Consider the following 18,658-nt stretch of genomic DNA (forward strand, 5'->3'; position numbering starts at 1 on the left):
TTATTTTGAAAATGTGTTTTGATTTACGTCGGTTCATGACGCTTCCCTTAATGCGTATTTTGGCGGCTCGTCTTTGCTAGCTTGTGTAGTCTACTCTACGGATATCGTATCCAGCTGTCACAATTAAGCAATAACGGGTTAGTTAGCTAGCTATTTCAGGTTGGTAAACATACCCTCATGTAGCTAGCCTTACCGAAGTAGCTTATAAAACACACAATTCCTACATCTGGACTTGGCAGCTGTTTTAACCTAGCTAGCTTGTTAGCTACTTGTACGTTCGCTAGGCTAATGCTAGCTAGCCACAGTACATAGCAGTACATGTCTCTAGTAGTGGCAGCTAACTACTGTTGTGTGACATTTAACTAACTTAGCCAACTCAGTCGTCTGAGACAGCAGTATCACAGCTATTATCTAATGCCAGATAAACGACATTTTAATAGGCTAACCAGTGGTGCTGTGTGAAACAGTGGGTTAGCCAGTGTTACATGCTCACTCATTTGTGTCCATTTTAGAGTTTGCACCTATGTCAGAGAGGGGCAGCATCGTAGAGTGGGCAGAGACTGTCACGGAAGTGATTATTGTAACAGAGGAATACCAACCTTGCGATGGCAACACCACTACAGGTAAGACTCCAAAAAGTCCTGGAGTCAGGGCTCCCAAATTGTAGTACTTGTACTGCAGGGAGAAAATATGCAATTCATGCTCAGTTTAGTTTTTGTTTTGCACTGCAGTGTTACTCGAGGAGCAAACTGTGAGTCCTATCCAAAATGTCTTGGAAACCATGGTTCAAGAGGAGGATGACCCTCCACCCTCAGACAACATCTGTGAGTGAGCACGTTGTTCCTTGAGAGGTGCTTCACCTGTAGCTGCTTAACACATTGATTACCAATCATCGTTCGCCTTGCTGGTTATTCAACGTGCATTACAAGGCTCGACTGTTTCATGAGAAACATTGTTTGTTGTGGATTTTTTTTACAGATTGTGAGGAGTGCCATAACCTGTTCAAAGACCAGTGTGACCTCCAAGGTGGTGTAGGGCCATCCTTTGTGCTGGACTCCCCCACTGCAACAGGAGTCCCTCAGAGGGCTCTGCTCACTCTGCCTCATGGCCTGATGATTGGCAGGTCCAGCATCCCAGGCGCAGGACTAGGGGTCATGAACCAGGGGCCAACTGTGTCTCCGGGGATGCACTTTGGGCCTTATGAGGGAGAGATCATCACAGACGAGGAGGCCGTGAACAGTGACTACTCCTGGGAGGTGAGCGTTAAGACATCAGCGGCTAAGCTGCCAGTTTATGCAGAAGTCAGCTAGATGGTGTCGCTTTGGATAAAGGCATCTGCTTACTGACTAGGCCTACATGTCGATGTATTGTTTAGCGCATATTTCTGAGCTACCGATCTGCGAGTTGCAATGCAGTGGTTGTTCCATGGTGCAGAGGCTCAGTGCTCTCGGTTGTGCAAACTCAAGATATCGCTGGTCGTGTTGTTTTGCCAGTCGATCAATACTTCCAGTTTGAGCAATACTCTTGATTTCCCAGGTTTGCAGAAGAACGGGCGAGTACGAGTACATCGATGCGTCAAGGGAGACGCATTCCAACTGGATGAGGTAACCGCCGCTTGCCACGTCGCGTTGCAGTCCGGCTGCCTCGCGCGTCACCCTGTGTCACCCTGTGTCCGCCTGTCCGTCCGTGACGGAGCGCAGTCACGGAGCTCCCTGCGTTTCTCGCCCGTCTCCCTCAGGTACGTCAATTGTGCTCGCCACGAGGAAGAGACAAACCTGTTGGTCGTCCAGTGCCGGGGGAGTGTCCTGTTCCACTGCTGCCGCTCCATACTCGCGGGAGAGGAGCTGATGGTGTGGCCCAGTAACCAGTTCGTTAGCCAGCCTACGGACGCCTGGAACCAGATCTGGTTCCGGAAGTGCACTCCCGCAGGTAGTTGTCGTCTCTCCGCATGATTTTCGTTTGGTTTCCCTGCTGAGAACTTCGTAACGCGTGTCGCTGTGTTGACACTGTAAGGGTAGATGATCGTGTGCGGTGTAAGCTGTGTAATACGCTTCCCAGACATCTCTGAACTGTATTCTGCGTTCTGTTCCAGAGGACGGCACGACTTCGCAGATGTTCCTCTGCGCCCAGTGTCCGCTCTCCTTCACCACAGAGTGCTACCTGCAGAGACACACAGAAAGCTGCCACCCCGAGACCGTAGAAGAGGCTGCTGCGTTACCTGGGCCAGAGCCCCCCGTATGTGGACACCACCCTCTGAGTCTTCCCCCTAAGCTGGTAGACCTCCTCCCCGGCGGTGCGACGGAGCCGGAGGGCCCGTCGGCCAACGGGGCCGCGGCGCCGTCTCCGTCGGGCCCCGCGGAGGTGTCGGCCGAGGACAAACCGGAGGACAACCCCAACAAGTGCTCCCAGTGTGGCAAGGTGTTCATGTACTCTCACCACCTGAAAAGACACAAGCAAAGCGTCCACCTGCGGACACGGCCCTACTGCTGCATCCACTGCAAGAGGTGTTTCAGCCAGTCGTCTGGCCTGCGTCGGCACCAGCTGACTCACCAAAAGAGGCCGTTGAGGCGGGTGAAAGTGACCCTCGCCGTCACCGCCTCACCCAACCGCCCATCCTCGCCTGGGGCTGATCCAACGGAATCGGAACACCCCTCTCAAACCGAAAATCCACCGGATCCATTAAATACTTCAACCAATGGTGCTTCAGAACCCCCGCCAGCCCTCACAGAGGACGCCAGCGGGGTATCGGAAGAGGAACCCCACAAGTGTTCCCCTTGCGGGAGGGTGTTCACGAACGAATACCACCTCAAAAGACACCAACAAAACGTCCACTCCGACACGCCAAAACCCTACTGTTGCAGCCAGTGTAAGAGGTGTTTCAGCCAGTTGTCCGACCTGGACAAGCACCTACAGGTTCACCAGAGACAGAAGAAGAAGACCCAGGTGGCAGACGTAGCCTCCGAGGATGAAGAAGAGAACCGGGTGCCTGTGGATGAGTCCGAGGACCCAGACCCGACCTTCGTAGCGCCGCTGTCGGTGGCCCAGGCGGCTGGAGTCACCACCAGGCCTCGCTCCCAGAGAATGAAGCACCTGGGAAGCAGGTCGAGGCTGTCGGCCATCACCAGGCTCATAGCACCCAAACGTAGGCAGTCCACCGTGAAGAGGAAATCCCCAGGCCCGGTCCAGAGGGAGCAGGGCAGCCGCGGCCCGGAAGCGCCCGACTCAGAATCTCCAGACGGGATGGACGCAGACGGCGAGACGACCGCGTACGACTGCGCGGAATGCAAGGGAGCGTTCGCCGACCCCGAGGAGCTCGAAGGCCACGAGTGCTCCAGGTCCAAGGAGGGCCCGTACATCTGCCCCAAGTGCGGCGCCGTCTTCAAAAAGTACGGCAACCTCCTGCGGCACGATCGCGTCACGCACTCGGGGAAGACCTACCCCTGCGACGACTGCGGCCATCTCTTCACGAGGCCGGCGGCCCTCAAGCGGCACCAGGAGATGGACTCGTGCAAGAAGGTCCAGTTCACCTCCGAGATCTTCCCGTGCTCCTACTGCCAGTTCTCCTTCACGTCCAAGCTGTACCTGGACAAGCACATGAAGAGGCACCACCCGGTGGAGTTCGTCTCTCTGCTGGGCTCCAGCGAGGTCTCGCCTCACGCCGACGAAGCCGAGGAGGCGCACAACTGCGCGAAATGCGGCAAGTCCTACAACTCCTTCAAGAGCTTCAAGGCCCACAAGTGCATGAAGCAGAGCGAGATCCTGTACCTGTGCACGGAGTGCGGCAAGGGCTTCTCGTGCCTGTACGCCCTCAAGCAGCACCACCTGTTCCACACGGGGGAGAAGCCCCACCGCTGCCCTCACTGCGAGAAGTGCTTCATGCTCATCGGCCAGCTGAATGTTCACATCCGAACGCACACCGGCGAGAAGCCCTACCTGTGCACCCACTGCGGGGAGAGCTTCCGGCAGTCCGGGGACCTGAAGCGCCACGAGGGGAAGCACACGGGAGTGAGGCCCCACCAGTGCTCCGAGTGCGGCAAGAGCTTCAGCCGCCCCCAGAGCCTGAAGGCTCACCAGCTCCTCCACAGCGGCCAGAGACTGTTCAAATGCACCCAGTGTGGGAAGAGCTTTTCGCGAGGTTATCACTTGAAGAGGCACCACCAGAAAATGCACACGTACTAGGTGCACGGGTCGCTTCGAAATGCACATTGTGTGTTACCCGGCCATAACACACCCACATTTCAGTTTGACTTCAGATCAATACTTATTGTTGAGCTTCCCAAGGGCTTCATGCTTCATTAGCATTGTACATGTAGAGGGTTTTTATTTTGTTGAACTTTAATTAAAGGTTTGGCAATAGGGCTCGTTATCCCTTAATTCTAGATGCGTTTTATCTTGCGCTTTGTAAGTGCTTCCTCAATAGAAAGCACTAGAAAAAGCCCAGTTCTGTCTTCATGTTGTATAATTGTGTAATGTTTATTTGTTCTGTCATAATTTATTTTTACTCCCGTAACAAGCATTAATGTGCCACTTAACTGTGCTGGTCATGCTATACTCTTTCCCTTTGAGTGTCCTCAAATGAATCAGGATTTTTTGCTTGCTATAGTTTTCTAAAATAGTTTTCTAAAATTGACTTTGCAAAGAATGTATCTTTTGGAAGGCTTCTTGTTTTTTAATAAAATGACTTCAACATCACTTGACCATTTATTCCACAAAACATATAATGCAAAGCATGTGCCCTGTACAAGCCTAGAATCTTATGAAAATACTTAATCATGCCCATGACATATTTATTCTATTCTTGAGCTTTGCTAGAACCATCTTTCTCTGACAGATCCAGTACATGTCATTGTCTCGTCCATTTTCATTGTTTTTGTCACCACATTTGTTTTTTGTTTTATCCATGAGCTTTTCTTACAGCATTCACCATATTAAACATGAGTAAAATATCTGAATCTAATCTTAAACTATACAAACATACTGAGACTTAACAGGAGTGAAGGTTTTAAAGGTTTCGCCCCAGACTGAAGCAGTGTGGATCTGGCAGTGGTTCTGTGTGCTCTGCAGAGAATCTGCACGGGGTGGGGGAGGGCAGCTGCTGGTGAAGCTGTGTACCGTTTCAGTCCACTCGGGTTCCCAATGCTCAAGTTACCTCAGTAGTTGTCCTGTGTCAGACAAATGTACGACTCCAGTCTGTCGCCGTTGGTCGGGTGTTTGTCCGGTGTTTGTTCCGTTAAGGAGGAAGGGGTTTGAGGAGTCTTTCCCTGATGTCAAGGAAGCTAACGTGGAAACATTACAAGTGTGTCTCTTCAGTGGATTTGAAACCTACAAATGTCGGGTTCCACATAATGTCTGGACAATATACATCTCAGATATTTTTTTTCACTCCAGTGAAGCACCATAGCAACATAGTCTCCCTCAGTGCAATTTACACATCCCTCTTCGCAATAATCATTATGCAACGATCCATGATCTCATTAGTTATATTATGGTAAATGTTATACATATATTAATAAAAAATATATACAAACCAAACTTTGTTTGATAAACCACAAACAGGAGCACTTTTGTACAATCCCAGAAAAGAAAAATATTTTCACAAAACAAGAGGGGGAACAAAAGAAAACAAAGGAATTTGTTGTAAAGGCAATTAAAATCAAAAGCCTGGCCTGCAATTCACACAAACACATCATTGCGACCAAATGGTCAAATACTGAACACTGGAAATAATCAGAAAACGGCACAAAGTTCAATCAAAGTCTTTGTCAGTATTCCATTGCTAAGAAAAACGCTGATAACACTGTTAGACAAATCTGTAGCCATAGGCAGTTTTTTCCCCAAATGGGAAGTGTTAACAGAACAGGTAAGAAACCAAAAGGATGATGGAGATTAGAGTTCATATGCAGCAGTTCAAAGCCTGAGGATACTGAACATCAACCTATGCAACCAGAAACCAAGCTCAAGTCCGAGACAAGAAATGCCCCGGGTTAACTGACAGGGTTCACTGACAGTACAACAACACAATATTCTTAGTCACCGCATCACCCTTATGGACTTTTCAATTTTATTTATAAAGGATCAGATTTCAGCTCCTCAACTCTGCATTCTAGATCTGCTACCTGGAAACATAAAGAAAACAGACATGAGATGGATGTGGACAGGGATCTCTGGCTGTGTCAGAGTCATTATGGGCGCTCATCCCCCACCTGCTCGTGAAGCTGGCTGGACTCTTCTCTCAAGGAGGCCTCGGCTCCATCTTGTGCACAACGTTGGGTCTCCTTCTTCAGGTACTCGATCTCCCTGCAGACGAAGCAGTCACAAAAGAGTTATGAAAAGTGGTGGGCGAGGGCCCAGGGCCCATGGCAGGCCTCAGCCTACCATGTTATTGCAGTGGCCTGGGATTGAATCTGGATTTTGGCCCTTTGCTCTATGTCTTCCCCACCCTCTCTCTCACCCTGCCCTTCCTGTCCCACTTCACTTAAAACCTGTCTATTAAAGTAGACAAAACATGTGCAAAACAAGTGCAAAACAATTATATTAAAAAGTACCCACCTAATCCCTCACTCCTTACCTCACATAATGTATTTGTCTATCTTGAGTTTCTTCTACATAAAGGGACACATTTGCCATCCAACTGGCCCTACCTGAAAGATGCCACAACCTGCACTAGTCTCTTACTTCTGCTGGTAGTCCTTGATGAGGCGCTTGGCCTTGCTGTACTTGCGCTCCAGGGCTTGGTACTGCGCCTGGGTCTCCTTCAGGTGCTCGTCCACCGCCTGGCACAGCGACTGGGCCTCCATCCAGTAGCCCTCCAGCTTATCCATGCGCTCCTTGTTCTCCGTCAAGGTCTGCTCCAGCTGGGCCTTGTCCACCCGCCAGCGCTGCTTGTCCTGCTCGGCATGGTTCACCTGTACGTGTGTGACGCACGCATGCGTAAGGTAAGAGACGAGAAACCCATTCCTGGGACACTGGCTGTCTTTTAGAACAGTGACAGACCTTGTGTCTGTTGTTTGTGACTGTGTAGATAGAACCTTGGCTATCGTTTCTGCCTGTGTAAATAGAACGGTGTCTATTGTTTGTGACCGTGTAGTCCAGTGATAGAACCGTGTCTATAGTTTGTGATGGTGTAGATAGAACCGTGTCTATAGTTTGTGATGGTGTAGATAGAACCGTGTCTATAGTTTGTGATGGTGTAGATAGAACCGTGTCTATATCTTGTGATGGTGTAGATAGAACCGTGTCTATAGTTTGTGATGGTGTAGATAGAACCGTGTCTATAGTTTGTGATGGTGTAGATAGAACCGTGTCTATAGCTTGTGACTGTGTCATTCTTGAAAGCTCAGCCTTACCTTCCTTTTCAGCTGCTGAATCTCAGCCTGTGTGACTGCATGCTTTATTTGAAGCTGCGAAGACACGCGCAAATACCAGTTGAGGACACAACAAAGTGTTCTAAAAATATGACTTCAAAAGGGAGACAAAGGAGTATTTTTGTCTGTCTGTAATGTTTATACTGTAATATCTAAGAAGTTCTTTGTCACCTCTCTGTACTTGTGAGCCAGCTTCTCAGGGTCTGACTCCAGGGGGGAGATGTCTTCATTCTCGGCCAGGTCGAACACTTCGATGGCACTCGGATACGGGGGGCTGGCCTCCTCTTCATCCTCTTCCTCCTCGTCGCTGCCATAGTCACCAGTCTGGAGAGAGAGGGAGGGATGATAGACATAAGGCACAACATTCCCTTCAGTCCACTAGGCCCTAACCCACAACACTTACTATGCAGACTCCTATGCCTGTCAGTATCCTAAGTCAAGGTTTTCTGTTGGGTGATGTAGCAATGATTAGCCACTAGATGGGGCAAAACACTAGATCAAAACCCAAATGGGGCTCGGAGTGTCCTGATTAGAACGGAATTTTGTCAATCCTCTCGCTGCATCCTCCGTGCAGCTTTCATTGGGGATGAAAGAACAAACGTTTTGCAAAATTGTTGTAAGGGGGTATAATGGAACCTGGAAGCCAAATTCGACTTAGGCAAAAATTCCTACACAAAAACATTCCTACACACAGCTGAACTTCACAGTTGAGTGGGGACAAAGCCAAAATATCTGAAAGACTTCATTTGGGAAACAGTCCTTATGAGTTGGCTATGACTCTAGTGTAGCCTGAAAACACAAGCACAGATTCTGTGCCCAGTGCCCCAATACAGTTTGCGTCAGCTCTGTCAAAAATGGTATTGGCACACAAATCTTAATCCTAAAGCTGAAAGAGAGGCCACACATGGGCGAATACGACAGCTGAAAAAAGCTTAATATGAAGATTAAAATATGTCTACAAGGTTAAAGGGCATTCTATTTAATGAACATTTTTGTTGTTCAAGTCATTTTGACTAATAGAATGTGCCAGTGTCCTTCATGTGGTATGATATAGCTGCAGCATTGCAAGCTATTTCTTTGTTTGCCAGATGCTATTTTTGCTATGACTTTAACCAGACCAGAGAAAGGCCAAGCAAATGTCAAAGAAACATCCGAACCAAGACACAGATAATTGTCCAAATTGCATTACCTTGTCGTTACTGTGGCTTCCTGACCAAGGTGAAAACAAACAATGTTCATTAAGAGACAAGCTATTAATTTGTCTATTGTGTTTCGGAAACCAGAAGCAAATGAAGAACATGCTTTTTGATGCTTTGTGAGTGTCTGTAAACCGGGCAGCTGTGTTGCTGTGTTTCCGGTCACGTGTATAACGGGTCCTGTCTGCTGTACCTCCTGGTCGTCCATGTACTGGTTGTAGCGTTGCTCCATCATCTCCCTCTGCCAGCGTTCCTGCTCCAGGGTCTGCTGGATCAGCTGGGCCACCTCACTCTGCTCACCTGGCTTCTCCCTGCCAATCAGAAACCTGCACAAGAGCCCCACAACCGCTTCAGGAAAACGAGTGACGCATTCCCGAGTGACAACAAATTCATGTCTAATCATACTCGAAGGTACTTTCCTTAGCTGGCCACAACATCCTTTAAAGCGATAACCGGTGATTAAATGCTTAGACATACTTCCTGTATCCTATTTGCTTGACTGACATTTTTATGAATAGGCACACCAGTAACTGTCCTCATCCTATCCTCCACTTATATATAATGCATGAGCTATCTGGAAGGTCTCTGATCTTCCACAAGTCACACAACACACTAGCAATTACCCCATAGCGCAGACCACGAAGCCCTGAATTATGAATGAGTCGACAGGGTGACAAAGGAGGGCGCCGGGGAGCAGCCGTGAAACCCCACAGCTCTCTGGAGACGGTTCAAAAAACGAAAGACTCCTGGCATTCTTTATTGACACTGCTCATTCCTGTGGCCTTGTTGTCGTCACTCTCCAAGTGCCGCCTTGTGATTTTTTAATACCGTATGTCTCAAAAAGGATGTGTTCTCGAAGTGTTCGAAAACATCACCTTATTTGTAACCTGGTGACTTGTGATCTGTCGTGAGCGGTGTGGAAGGGGCAGGAAATGGTGGTTTACTTTAGTCTTCTATTTCTAGAATTGCTGAAGACGTGAAACCTTGTGTTGTTCTGAGCTACGCACTATGTACCATGGGACTGTTGTCTACAGGCCAAGCACACAGCTATATATAGTATATCAACCTGGTAATTAAACTGCAGTCTGGAGGATGGAGAAGAAAGTAGTGAAAAGGAAACAGCAGGTGTCTCTGGGTGTTGCGTTGAAAAGCACCCCCCTCTCTCACGCACCTGACAGTTCCTGTGGTGTTCCTGAGGACAGAGGCAGCAAAGTTCTGGGTGACCCCCACCAGGCTGGTCCCGTCCACCTCAACGATGAGGTCGTTAACCTGGATCCTGGGGAGAAACCGCAGCCCTGAGCACTAACCCTGTGCACCATTTCGTGTCATTTCAAAAACGTGCTCAACCTGTCTCAAGCAAATGCGTGGCGCATGTGTGTGATGCATGTGTGACCCACGAACCGGAACACGTTCATGTACATCAAACATTTATTTTCGGGAAAAGCAGTTGCCTTCGTGCACTGTAAATGAGCAGTGCATAGTGTTAATGGTAGATGTTTTGTAAGTGATGGCAGTGCCGGAGGTGCGCACGTACCTGCCGTCCCTGTGTGCCGCCCCGGCATCCGTGACTGTCTTGACAAAAATGCCCAGCTTCTCTAGACCCATGTCCGCCCCAGCACCCATGCCAATGATGCTGATGCCGAGCCCATCGCCATCTGAGGAGAGAAACACAGAGGGACGTGTTTGGTTTCCCTTTCTCTCGCTACACCTTCCTGTCACGTATTGTCCGATGATGGAGGGATGGGGTTCCGTCTTGGGGGGAGCACTAACTGGACAGATGGAGGGATGTCCAATGCATGGATGGATGGTTGGTTGGTTGGAAAAATGAGATCTCAACTGACGGATCAATACAATTGACTATCGTCTGAACAATGGCGATATAACTCTCCATTCTCCTCCCAGACTCCAATCACAGTCCGTGCGTGTAGCCTAGTTAAGTCTTATTCGCCATTCAAATACGTTTCACAAGAACTATTCCGAAATGTTAGCCTGGCTATGTCACAAACCCATGTGCCTGGAGGTTGCAGGGGCTGGTCAGAGGGGAAGTGGGAGCGTGGTCAGAGGGGAAGTAGGAGCGTGGTCTAACCTTTCTCCAGCTCCACGGGGAACAGGTCCAACCTCTCCACCCTCTTCTCCAGCTCATACTCGGCGGACGCCGCCATGGGATCCACGTCCTCGTTGCGCCGGTCATAATCCTCGTTGGGATAGGTGGCGAAGACCTGGAGAGACAGGAAACATCAAGCATCACAGAGCCAACGAATCAGGCTTTTATTTAGCCGCTGGATGAATGGAGGAATTAATCCATTGAACATGATGAGATTAAATGACATGCTGTCATTGTAAGAACGGTGCGTTCCGAGGATTGGAGTGGACTGTCCAAAAAAGTTGATTGTGTGAGAGGACATTTAGATTTGTACTCAAGGGGTCTGTATCTCCTTACTTTCTTTCCCCCAAACACCAAACAGTCCACACTTAGCTGCCCTCTGTGAGGTAGAGGCGGGCCAATAGCTTCCCACATTCAACCAACAGCATGACAGTTTACATAACCACCTCCAGCATGCGAATGCAGAAGCACTGCAGCTGCTATTAGCAAGCCTCGCACACAGGGAGCTGCCAACATGGCTGAATTTGAAAAGACTCGGCCACTGCCTCCCTCCCTCCCTCCCTCTCTCTCTCTCTCTCTCTCTCTCTCTCTCTCTCTCTCTCTCTCTCTCTCTCTCTCTCTCTCTCTCTCTCTCTCTCTCTCTCTCTCTCTCTCTCTCTCTCTCTCTCTCTCTCTCTCTCTCTCTCTCTCTCTCTCTCTCTCTCTCTCTCTCCCTCCCTCTCCCTCTCTCTCTCTCTCTCTCTTTCTCACTCTCTCTCTCCCTTCTCTTTCTGTCTCTTTTTGGCCTTCCTGGGTTGATTACATATGCACCACCTCACAGGGTCCACAAGCCACTCTCTCCATCTCACAGGACCCACTCTGTCTTTCTTTTGACCCTCTCCTTTCTTTCAGCCTCCTCTTTTTCCTGTCATCCCCTCCCTCCTTTATTTCGCTTATTCCAGTTGAAATAACCTTTTAGTTTAGTATCCTCCGCGATAAAAGTCTTTGCCTATCCCCCCACCCCTCTCGGTGCCTGCTGTATATGTCTCGTATCACAGAAGCATCGCTTTGCTCGCAACAGGGCCGTCTGCAGATCACATGGGTGCGGTTTCCGTAGCAACCACAGAGTAAAGCACTTGTCCGTTTTTGACAGTGGCTTTTGCTATTCAGCCAGGCCTCCTCCTCCTCCACTGAGGGAAATGAACTATCCAGGCCTCTCCAACCAACCAATCTATCCAGGAAAGGACATCCGAACCAAAGGACAATGAGACGAACCAGTGCCACCTCTGCTCTCACGGCCAGGGAAAACTAGGGGAAAGCTCAGCCACAATCCTCCACATGGTGCAGACCTGGGGCGTCTATGATTTAGGTTACCTTTGTTTTTCGATGGCTTAGTCTAATGTGGATTACAGCTTCCTGTCTGACCAGGCGGGGCTCCATGTCCCAGGCTAGCATCTCGCTCCAGATGGGGGGGAACCCAATGGTGCCCTCGTTCTACAGCTTCACCACGAGACACCAAACACAGTTCAGGAGTATTACACGTGCCACGAGGAATAAGTAAGGCCATTCCCTGACCTGACACATACATACTTACATACATACATACATACATACATACATACATACATACATACATACATACATACACACAAGCACACACACGCAAGCAAGAGATACTCTAAAGGAGATTTGCTTCCTTCTTACATGGGATGATCCCTCTGAGGGGAGACAAACATTGCAATCCTACATGATGCCCTTCTTTCTCCTTCTCTCCTTTCCCTCACTCTCTCTCTCTCTCTCTCTCTCTCTCTCTCTCTCTCTCCCCCACCCCTCCACCCTGCCTGTGAGCATGGTCAGAGATGAGCACACGTTAGAGCAAAAGGCTGTCAGTCAATGAGAGCACTGCGCCTTTTCCCTTTAGGGAGACAAACATTGGGATTAAGGTGGGGGGCTGGGCATGGTGGGGGGCAGGGCTGGGCAGGGCAGGGTGAGGTGGGGGGTAGGGATGGGTACGGCTGGGTGGGTGGGGGAGGGCTGGGCTGGGCCAGGCTGGGCAGGGCTGGATGGGGGGAGGACGTTGCTCCAGTTGTGGCAGATAGTAGGTCACAGTGGCAAACAGATGGCTGAGGAGAGTCTTTCCTCACCCACCCCTCTCTTTCTCTCTCTCTCTCTCTGTCTCTCTCTCTCTTTCTCTCTCGGTGTCTCTCTCTCTTTCTCTCTCTCTCTCTGTCTCTCTCTCCCTTTCTCTCTCTCTCTCTCTCTCTCTCTCTCTCTCTCTCTCTCTCCCTTTCTCTTTCTCTCTCTCCTTTTCTATATCTTTCTCTCTGTCTCTCTCTTTCTAGCCTCTGTTTACGTCTGTGCAGGGTAACCACTTAGAATGTACAAAGTTCTAAATTTGTCCAGTAAGTGACAACAACCCAGTTTTTTTTTTTTTACAATGCAGTTGTCGTGAGAAAGAGCCACTTAAATGATGGGTCTTGCGCTGGGATGTGGTCGGGGGGGACGGGGGCGACGACACCAAGTTTAGTCTGTTACGGCCTCCAGCTGCCTTCTCCTCCCAACAACACCTCCTCTCTGCCTTTCCTAAAAAGATCTCTTTTTGGATCTAACCAATAGAATGTGTGGAGGAGGCCAGGCTGGGTTTATGGCATGTTTCACACAGTCTCTCTACAGCAGCTCTGCCGCTAACCTACATATTAAGGACAACGACCGAGACAGCTCTGGCACTTTCATGACATGTTCTTATCGTGCAATTATAACTATAATTAGGCTATATAACTGAATATAATCGTGTCATTATACAAATGTATGGTTCCATCATCAGATTTGTGCAAAGCTGTTATGCTCGCCATCAATAACCAGTTATTATTATTCCCACAGAGATCATTCAGGGCTCTCTGAGTCTCAGTCCAATTCATTGTCCCTAATAAATATTGCAATGAATCCACTATTGTGTGATAAATTGGTGTCAGTGAGCAGGCAAAGAGCCCTTTATCAAAACAAGCAAAACAGACCGCTTGAAACAGACAGCCTTGTCCATCAGCTACCTCCAGCAAGCTCTCCTGGCTACACAGAGTCCAGCTCCAGCCAGAGTCTGTTGAATACATTCAACAGGACCTTGCCCAGAGGGGCAGATAACTGCTCCCAAATCCTCCTAAAAATGGTCCCTAATCCAGGATTGCAGATGTGTGCCCACAGCCATGAGACAGAACACTGGGCCAGACTCCCATGCAGCCAATCAAATGGAAGTGGTTGCTTTGTCATGGTAACAGTTGCATAGTGAGGTGGCTCAGCATGTGTTTGGTCAGCAGTGTTGGTCTAAGAGCAGCAAGAGACTATGGCTCAGCAGTACAATGGCACTACTGTAACTGTATAAAACTGTACATAAACAGAACATAAACGGGCACTCCAGCACTGGTCTGGTGGAGCAGATTCACCTAGGGAAGTCCGCGTCAGCAAAGAGAAGAAGTCTGTTTGTTTCGTGATTATTTCACAGTGACAGGCTTTATGCGTGCAACCTTACGTAGGCTAACTCGTGGGGAGTGTGTCAGTTAGTACATTAGCGTCAGAACACAGAAGGGCTGTGAGTCACTCCCGCCCTCACACAGGCTCCCACCACAGCTTCAGGACACCTGGCCACCTCCCCAGAAACCCTCCCCTGTGGTCTAATCCAAGATGATATTGGATGTAGGTCAGAATGAACCATTGCGGGGTTTAGGGAGTTCTCAAGGTAGAAAGGAATCCACCTTTCAATGTCACGCTAGCATCCTTAGCTGCACATCATCTGGGAGGTAATGCTTGTTGAATTTTTTATTTATTTTTTAGCTTTATGCAATGTAATAACGGATAATAAAATGATCCATTTGGATTAATCTGTGCAGATTCTTTTTGGACTGACGCTGGCACAGGGCTGGTGATGAGCTGAGCTGCAGCAGGAACTCCTGACAGAGCACTGGGCTTGAGGTGGAGGGAAAGGTGGGGGCAGGCGGAGAGGGAGAGGGAGGTGGAGGTGGAAGTGGAGATGGAGTGGGAGGGTCAAGGTTCAGAGATACTGTTTACTTCTGGTGAATCCACACTCAAAGCACTGCCAGGTACCATGGTCATAAAGGATGGACTTGTAATAATACACACAGATGTAAAAAAACAAACAAACAAACACATGAAATAATAAAGCAAACAAACAAACAAATAAGATGTGAGCTGTTTCCCGTGTTTAGCGAGACCGCAGTACAGCTGTGTAGACGAGTCGGCTCCGCTTCCAATGCTAGCTATTTTTATAAGGTCGGAAAATAGGAGGCGCGAGAGTAAAAAAAGAAAAAGAAAGAAAGATGATGAAAGAAAGGAGCAGACAAAGAGGGTGTCAAGGGGAAGGAACAAGGTTGTTGGTGTGAAGTTTAGACTGAGCAGCAGCCATGCTTTGTGCCAGTTAGGTGGGAAGCTCACACTGTCCTGACCAAAACACAGAGGCCAAACGACATCGCCAGAACAACGACCCGCACGGACCCACATCTAAAGCACACACACAGGGAGGGGTGTGTGTGTGTTATTCACCACAAAAAGACGAGCACACTTCCTGTTTCAGAGTGAAGAAAGTGACACTGTAACGGCACTTCTGGTCGCATGGCACGTCAGCTATTAAATACTTCCAATCTGACCCCCCAACCTCTCTGCTGCCCCCACATCTCAATAACAAAGCCGTCTGTGATAGAGTGGGAGGTGCTGGCAGAGGGGAGGGGGAAGGGGGGTCTCTGCAGCTGCTGGTGGCTGGAAGGCCAGTACTCGGAGCCTAAAGCCAAACATGTACTGTATCACTGCTGCCTGCCATACAGGTTCACTCTGTCAGCGCAGACCTTCAACAAGGAAATTAGAAATATGTTTTGAAAACAACCAAGCCGCCCGAAGTAATGACTGTGACGGCTTTATGAAACTAGACGAGACACTGGTGGATGAACATCATATCGAGACGGAGGAAGCGGAACTTTCTACGGGAATGGTCCTGATCCGAGCAGAGACTCACCGTCAGTGGTCTGGGTGTGTGTGGGAGAGTGTGTGTGTGTGTGGGAGAGTGTGTGATGTACAGTGTCAGGCCACACTGGGGGGGGGGGGGGTCGACAGGCAGCCTGGCTGAGCTGGGAGAGCTCGGATGCTCCTCCTTGGGTCATTGCAGGCCCGGTTGGTGGCAGACAGTGGGAATCAACTCAAATGCTGAGACATCACCATGACGTGAGCTCGCACTCCCCTCCCCCTCGATCTTCACCTCCTCTAAAAGCCACAAACCTTGACTCTCTTTTTATCTATCTCTCTCTCCACCCCCCCCTTCCTCTAACACCCTCCCTCTCCCCCCCATCATTTCCATTTCACACCCAATCTCTCTCTCTCTCTCTCTCTCTCTCTCTCTCTCTCTCTCTCTCTCTCTCTCTCTCGCCTTCTATCTCATGCCACATACCAGAACGCATCTACCCCATAAACTGTCCAATGGCCCCCAGCGCATGGCTGTTGACCTTTAATCGGCCCGGTCCAACAACCCTGTGCACACAATAGGCCAGCAAAGCTAATTATCCAGCCTCTTTGTTCCTCCACAACAATTATTGACAGTGAGGCAGCTCCCCCTGCATTTGGGATAAGAATCTGGCACACCGGCTCTTTCAGGGCTGTCAGCTGCACAGCGGGAATGCCGGCACTGCCGTTACCAAATGTGTGGGAACTATCTCCTGCAAGTAAAGAGAGGGAACATGGTGCATACCGGCTCCAGGTCAACATGAACCATGTCAATAACCATGCAGGCCTTCAATGTTATGTGTGGGCCTGAGTGCATCTTTGACTGGATATCAGCAGGGATGAAGATGGTAATTTAGATAGAACAGGCAGGCCTGATTAAGACTCCTTGATGAGCAGTCAAGTCTACACTAACCAGTGAGTCTATGCTAGCAGAAGGTGTGTTGTGATTGGTTTGTTTTGATGAGGGTGCACGGGTTTATAATGTAGTGTGAAAGCTGGCGCTGTTTGGATGTTCTGCCGCCTGGAGCTCACCTTGATGGGCTCCACGCTGAAGCGGATCTTGCGGCTCGTGGGCGGATCCTCCTCCACAGGAAGCCCTGTGATCTCCGTGCAGCTGGACTCGGGATCGTAGCGATCGTCCTCCTCCTCCTCCTCGTCCGCCTGGCTCCCTCCAGAGTCCTCCCCCACCGCGCTGTAGGTACTGATATCCACCTGGTTGGCCCCGGTCTCGTCCTCCTTCCCAGTCCTCTCTTCCTCCTCCTCCTCCTCCCCGACACCCTGGCCCCTCTCTCCACCCTGCCCGGCCAGCCCGCCGCTCTCGTCCTTGGGGGAGGTCTCCCTCGCCAGGGGCTCTCTTTTGGCTGCGCTCCCCCCGTTCTCCACGTGTACCTCAGCTTGGACCAGTGTGCTGCCAGCCTCTCCTGAACATTCCACGGGTTTCCCCCCAACGTTGACCTCTACTCCTGCGTCTGATGCGCTCTTCTCCCTGTACTCTTCTGTGAGGGTCCCAGAAACCTGTGCAGGGTCGCCCGGGCCACCATTTCGGCTTCCGTTCAGGGTCCCAGCGGAGGCGGCTGTTTTACTCCTGGTACCCCTGGCAGGTCGTTCCTGGTCCCTCTGGTTGTGACCGTCTTCCTCTTGTTTTCCCGTCGGAATGGTGCGCATCCTCTTGGAGATGATTTTTGAGTTGAGTACACCCACTTTGGCACTGACCCCCCTGGAGGGTAGTGGAGGGGTGGAGGACAGGCGGTGGAGGTTGTTGCGGAGCTCGGCGGCTCGTTCAAACACGGCGCTAAGCTGGCTAACGGTGGGCGACACCGCGTCGGAGGTGTCCAGGCTGTCCAGGGATTCTGTGCTGCCGTTAAAGCGGGCCACCACGTCCAACCTGCCATCCTGGAAGCCCGAAGCTCTATCGGTCTTCAGCAAGACACGGGTGGTGGCGGCCTTCTCCTGCTGCTGCTGCTGCTGTTGCTGCTGCTGTTGCTGCTGCTGCTCAAAAATTCGGCGAGTCTCCTGCAGTTTGGAGTAGCTAGGTGACGAGGCCCGCTGGTGGCCGTTTTCCGCTTTGGGGTCGAACCGATTGACTCTTTCCGAGACCGTGGAGCCGAGCTTTAGCAATGCGCTATGGTCCACGTTCTCGTTTAGGCTACCGGCCCTGGGTAGTGACAGACGCACCGTTTTCTCGTTCTCGTTGTCGTTCGTCTTGGTCGCTTCTTCACCTCCCTCCCCGTCCAATGGAGACTGCATTTGCATGAACATGTTTTTGATACGGTGCACGTTTGAGCCATACCTGCGCCCGCGCGGGCCTTCCTGGACATCTCCGTTGGCCGCATTGTCCTTCATAGGTTTCAGCGCCTGCATCCCCGCCTCGTACGCGTTCCTGTGCGGGGATGGGCTCCTGAGCGTAGACCCAGAGCCGGGGCTCTTGGAAGATGAGGATTCGGTCTTCATCATAGTCAGTCAAGCGTCTCAACGGATGCTCAACAACGGCATGTCTCCCCCGGTGGACGCACAAATCTGCCCTTTCCACCAACAGTCGATTCTGTCGGGGAGATGGTGTCTCCTTGCTGGCTGGAATAGCAAATGGAGAGAAACAAATACAGTTATCGTTTTAGGCCGCTTTCATCCAATGTGATACTATGCAATGGAGAGTGGACGCGATGCATCTGTTAAGGACTACCTTGTAATTACAACAGTAACATACACAAATGAAAAGAAAAATGGGATAATCATTAAAACAGTAGCAGTAAACTGGAACAGTAAGTAATGAGCCACGGATTTACCACTGACGACAGATTGCTTACGTTTAATCCCTTTTCACTGGCAGCATCATTTTGATCTCTTGATTTTCTGAACTGCAGATTTCTGGTCCTCGCGTAAAAGCAGACTGCTGCATGGAGGAGGGACGCCGCAGGGTCGTAGTGCTAGTTGAGTTCTTGACTTGTATAAAGTCCTCCGTTCTCAAATACTACCGTTCTGTGTTTCATCATATAATATTTAGAATTTCACTGCCCATA

At 50.0% G+C, this 18,658-nt stretch overlaps 2 protein-coding genes across 5 annotated transcripts; one reads left to right on the forward strand and one right to left on the reverse strand.

Annotated features, from left to right (window-relative positions):
* The first annotated feature begins 34 nt into the window (after positions 1 to 34).
* Positions 35 to 4,692, forward strand: LOC134031055 (histone-lysine N-methyltransferase PRDM9-like). Of its 2 annotated transcripts, XM_062474530.1 has the most exons (7): positions 35 to 137; positions 513 to 623; positions 732 to 824; positions 979 to 1,256; positions 1,537 to 1,604; positions 1,739 to 1,929; positions 2,093 to 4,692. In XM_062474530.1, the coding sequence occupies exons 2-7, from the start codon at positions 524 to 526 to the stop codon at positions 4,177 to 4,179; spliced, it is 2,817 nt and encodes a 938-aa protein (XP_062330514.1). In that variant the 5' UTR covers positions 35 to 137; positions 513 to 523; the 3' UTR covers positions 4,180 to 4,692. The 2 variants fall into 2 exon arrangements, with proteins under 2 accessions (XP_062330514.1, XP_062330513.1); XM_062474529.1 differs by lacking the exon at positions 35 to 137 and having other exon boundaries at positions 152 to 623.
* Positions 4,689 to 18,583, reverse strand: LOC134031057 (neurabin-2-like). 3 transcript variants are annotated; one of them, XM_062474531.1, is made up of 11 exons: positions 18,446 to 18,583; positions 16,674 to 18,212; positions 10,647 to 10,779; positions 10,095 to 10,215; positions 9,732 to 9,836; positions 8,754 to 8,886; positions 7,536 to 7,688; positions 7,347 to 7,400; positions 6,676 to 6,905; positions 6,204 to 6,297; positions 4,689 to 6,116 (listed from the first exon to the last, which is right to left on the reverse strand). In XM_062474531.1, exons 2-11 carry the CDS (start codon positions 18,093 to 18,095, stop codon positions 6,066 to 6,068), a joined length of 2,496 nt encoding a protein of 831 aa, XP_062330515.1. In that variant the 5' UTR covers positions 18,096 to 18,212; positions 18,446 to 18,583; the 3' UTR covers positions 4,689 to 6,065. The 3 variants fall into 3 exon arrangements, with proteins under 3 accessions (XP_062330515.1, XP_062330517.1, XP_062330516.1); XM_062474533.1 differs by having other exon boundaries at positions 18,425 to 18,485; XM_062474532.1 differs by having other exon boundaries at positions 18,322 to 18,452.
* Between the last annotated feature and the right edge of the window lie 75 nt (positions 18,584 to 18,658).

The sequence above is a fragment of the Osmerus eperlanus genome, chromosome 12, assembly GCF_963692335.1.
Source record: "Osmerus eperlanus chromosome 12, fOsmEpe2.1, whole genome shotgun sequence".
Lineage (NCBI taxonomy): Eukaryota > Metazoa > Chordata > Actinopteri > Osmeriformes > Osmeridae > Osmerus > Osmerus eperlanus.

Excerpts from the sequence above, each read along its gene's own strand:
- LOC134031057 (XM_062474531.1), bottom strand. The coding sequence starts at position 18,095 with ATGATGAAGACCGAATCCTCATCTTCCAAGAGCCCCGGCTCTGGGTCT. Across the intron at positions 8,887-9,731 it reads AACACCACAGGAACTGTCAG|GTTTCTGATTGGCAGGGAGA; the intron begins GTGCGTGAGAGA and ends GCTCTTGTGCAG. Across the intron at positions 6,298-6,675 it reads ATCAAGGACTACCAGCAGAA|GGAGATCGAGTACCTGAAGA; the intron begins GTAAGAGACTAG and ends CTTCGTCTGCAG.
- LOC134031055 (XM_062474530.1), top strand. The coding sequence starts at position 524 with ATGTCAGAGAGGGGCAGCATCGTAGAGTGGGCAGAGACTGTCACGGAA. Across the intron at positions 624-731 it reads CGATGGCAACACCACTACAG|TGTTACTCGAGGAGCAAACT; the intron begins GTAAGACTCCAA and ends TTTGCACTGCAG. Across the intron at positions 825-978 it reads TCCACCCTCAGACAACATCT|ATTGTGAGGAGTGCCATAAC; the intron begins GTGAGTGAGCAC and ends TTTTTTTTACAG.